The sequence below is a fragment of the Poecilia reticulata genome, linkage group LG17 (genome assembly GCF_000633615.1).
Source record: "Poecilia reticulata strain Guanapo linkage group LG17, Guppy_female_1.0+MT, whole genome shotgun sequence".
Classification (NCBI taxonomy): Eukaryota; Metazoa; Chordata; class Actinopteri; order Cyprinodontiformes; family Poeciliidae; genus Poecilia; species Poecilia reticulata.
Genome location: NC_024347.1, coordinates 30624327 through 30625576, shown reverse-complemented (window position 1 = coordinate 30625576; position 1250 = coordinate 30624327). Strand labels below are relative to the sequence as shown.

Below are 1250 nucleotides of genomic sequence, written 5' to 3'. Positions count from 1 at the left end.
AGTTGTTCCAGATAAGTTGTTCTAGATAAGTTGTTCTAGATAAGTTGTTCTAGATAAGTTGTTCCAGATAAGTTGTTCCAGATAAGTTGTTTGTTGATGATTCCTGTAAAAACCTTCTTTTTATTTGCTTCTTGGTTGCTCTGTCTGCTGTTTTTCATCTCATCTGAACATGGGTGTTTGGCGCCACCTTGTGGCCACTTTATCATCCTCTCCCTTTTTGAATGTTTTTTTGTTTTGCATCCTTTTGCAGGATTTCTCTCTCTCTCAGCTTTTTGGAAAACTCTGGGATTTAGGAATTTTCCAGGTCTGGACAACTGTTGGCATCAATCAGTTGTTGCTCTCTGATGGTTACCGATGTGTAGAAACTCCTCTGTTGGTTCATTTCCCTGGCAGCTGTTGACCTCCAGGCGTTGCCTAGCGACAGAGCGGTGACCTCGGCGTCTCTTTGCGTCCCCAGAGTTTTCCGGCGCAGGCGGAAACCGCGCAGCGCTCTGGTTTCCCTGCTGAGCGGCGTTTCAGAGAGCTGCCAGTCATGGCTGGACCAGAAGCTGTTCAGAGGCATGCTGGGAACCGGCCTCAGACAGGACCCGGACTGGCCCCGGGTCGGCCAGCAGGGGGCGTCTCCGTGTCGATTGGACGAGTCTCTGTGGGCGGAGCTAAACGCCGATCCGGACGACGGACGTAGCTTCACCTATGGTGAGTCTGCGGAACGGCCCGGTCCATCGCTGCCATCATGAGCCGCTGAGGTCACATGACTCCACTTCCTGGTCCAGATCCCACCGAAGCCCCGCCTCCTCCGGACAAAGAAGCCCCGCCCCCTCCTGATGAATTAGCCCCGCCTCCTGGGAAGCTGCTGATCCAGGAGGAAATCTGCTCCGAGATCAGTCAGTCCACGCAGCGCTTCGCCCAATCGCTGAGCGGCCTCTCTGAAGTCCCGCCCCCTGCGGCCTTCTACAGCTGCCGCCAGGCGCCACCCGAACCTCCAGGTGAGCCGGGAACACCTGGGCCGCACGTGTGACCCAAACCGTCTGGTTCCGACTCTCTGAGACGCTCAGGTTCCTGAAACTTTGCTCTTATTTCAGGGCTGACGATGAAGGCTCTCCTCATCCTCATCTTCAGCATCTTCATTATCAGTGTTCTCTACTCAGGGTGAGACTGTGAACCAGTTAAACCAGTGGAACCAGTTGAACCAGTAAAACCAGTTAAACCGGTTGGACCAGTTGAACCAGTAAAACCAGTTAAACCGGTTG

General features: G+C 53.5%; 1 protein-coding gene across 2 annotated transcripts in view; it reads left to right on the top strand.

The window, feature by feature from the left end:
- The window catches only part of tmem71 (transmembrane protein 71), an 8514-nt gene that overhangs the window by 3347 nt on the left and 3917 nt on the right, over positions 1–1250 (top strand). For both annotated transcript variants that reach the window (XR_536026.1, XM_008434760.1), the window contains exons 5-7: positions 458–696; positions 774–986; positions 1083–1149. Coding sequence is in view for 1 of the 2 variants with exons in the window: in XM_008434760.1 (XP_008432982.1) it covers positions 458–696; positions 774–986; positions 1083–1149 (519 nt within the window). In the remaining variant the exon portion in view is untranslated. The remainder of the gene's footprint in view (positions 1–457; positions 697–773; positions 987–1082; positions 1150–1250) is intronic.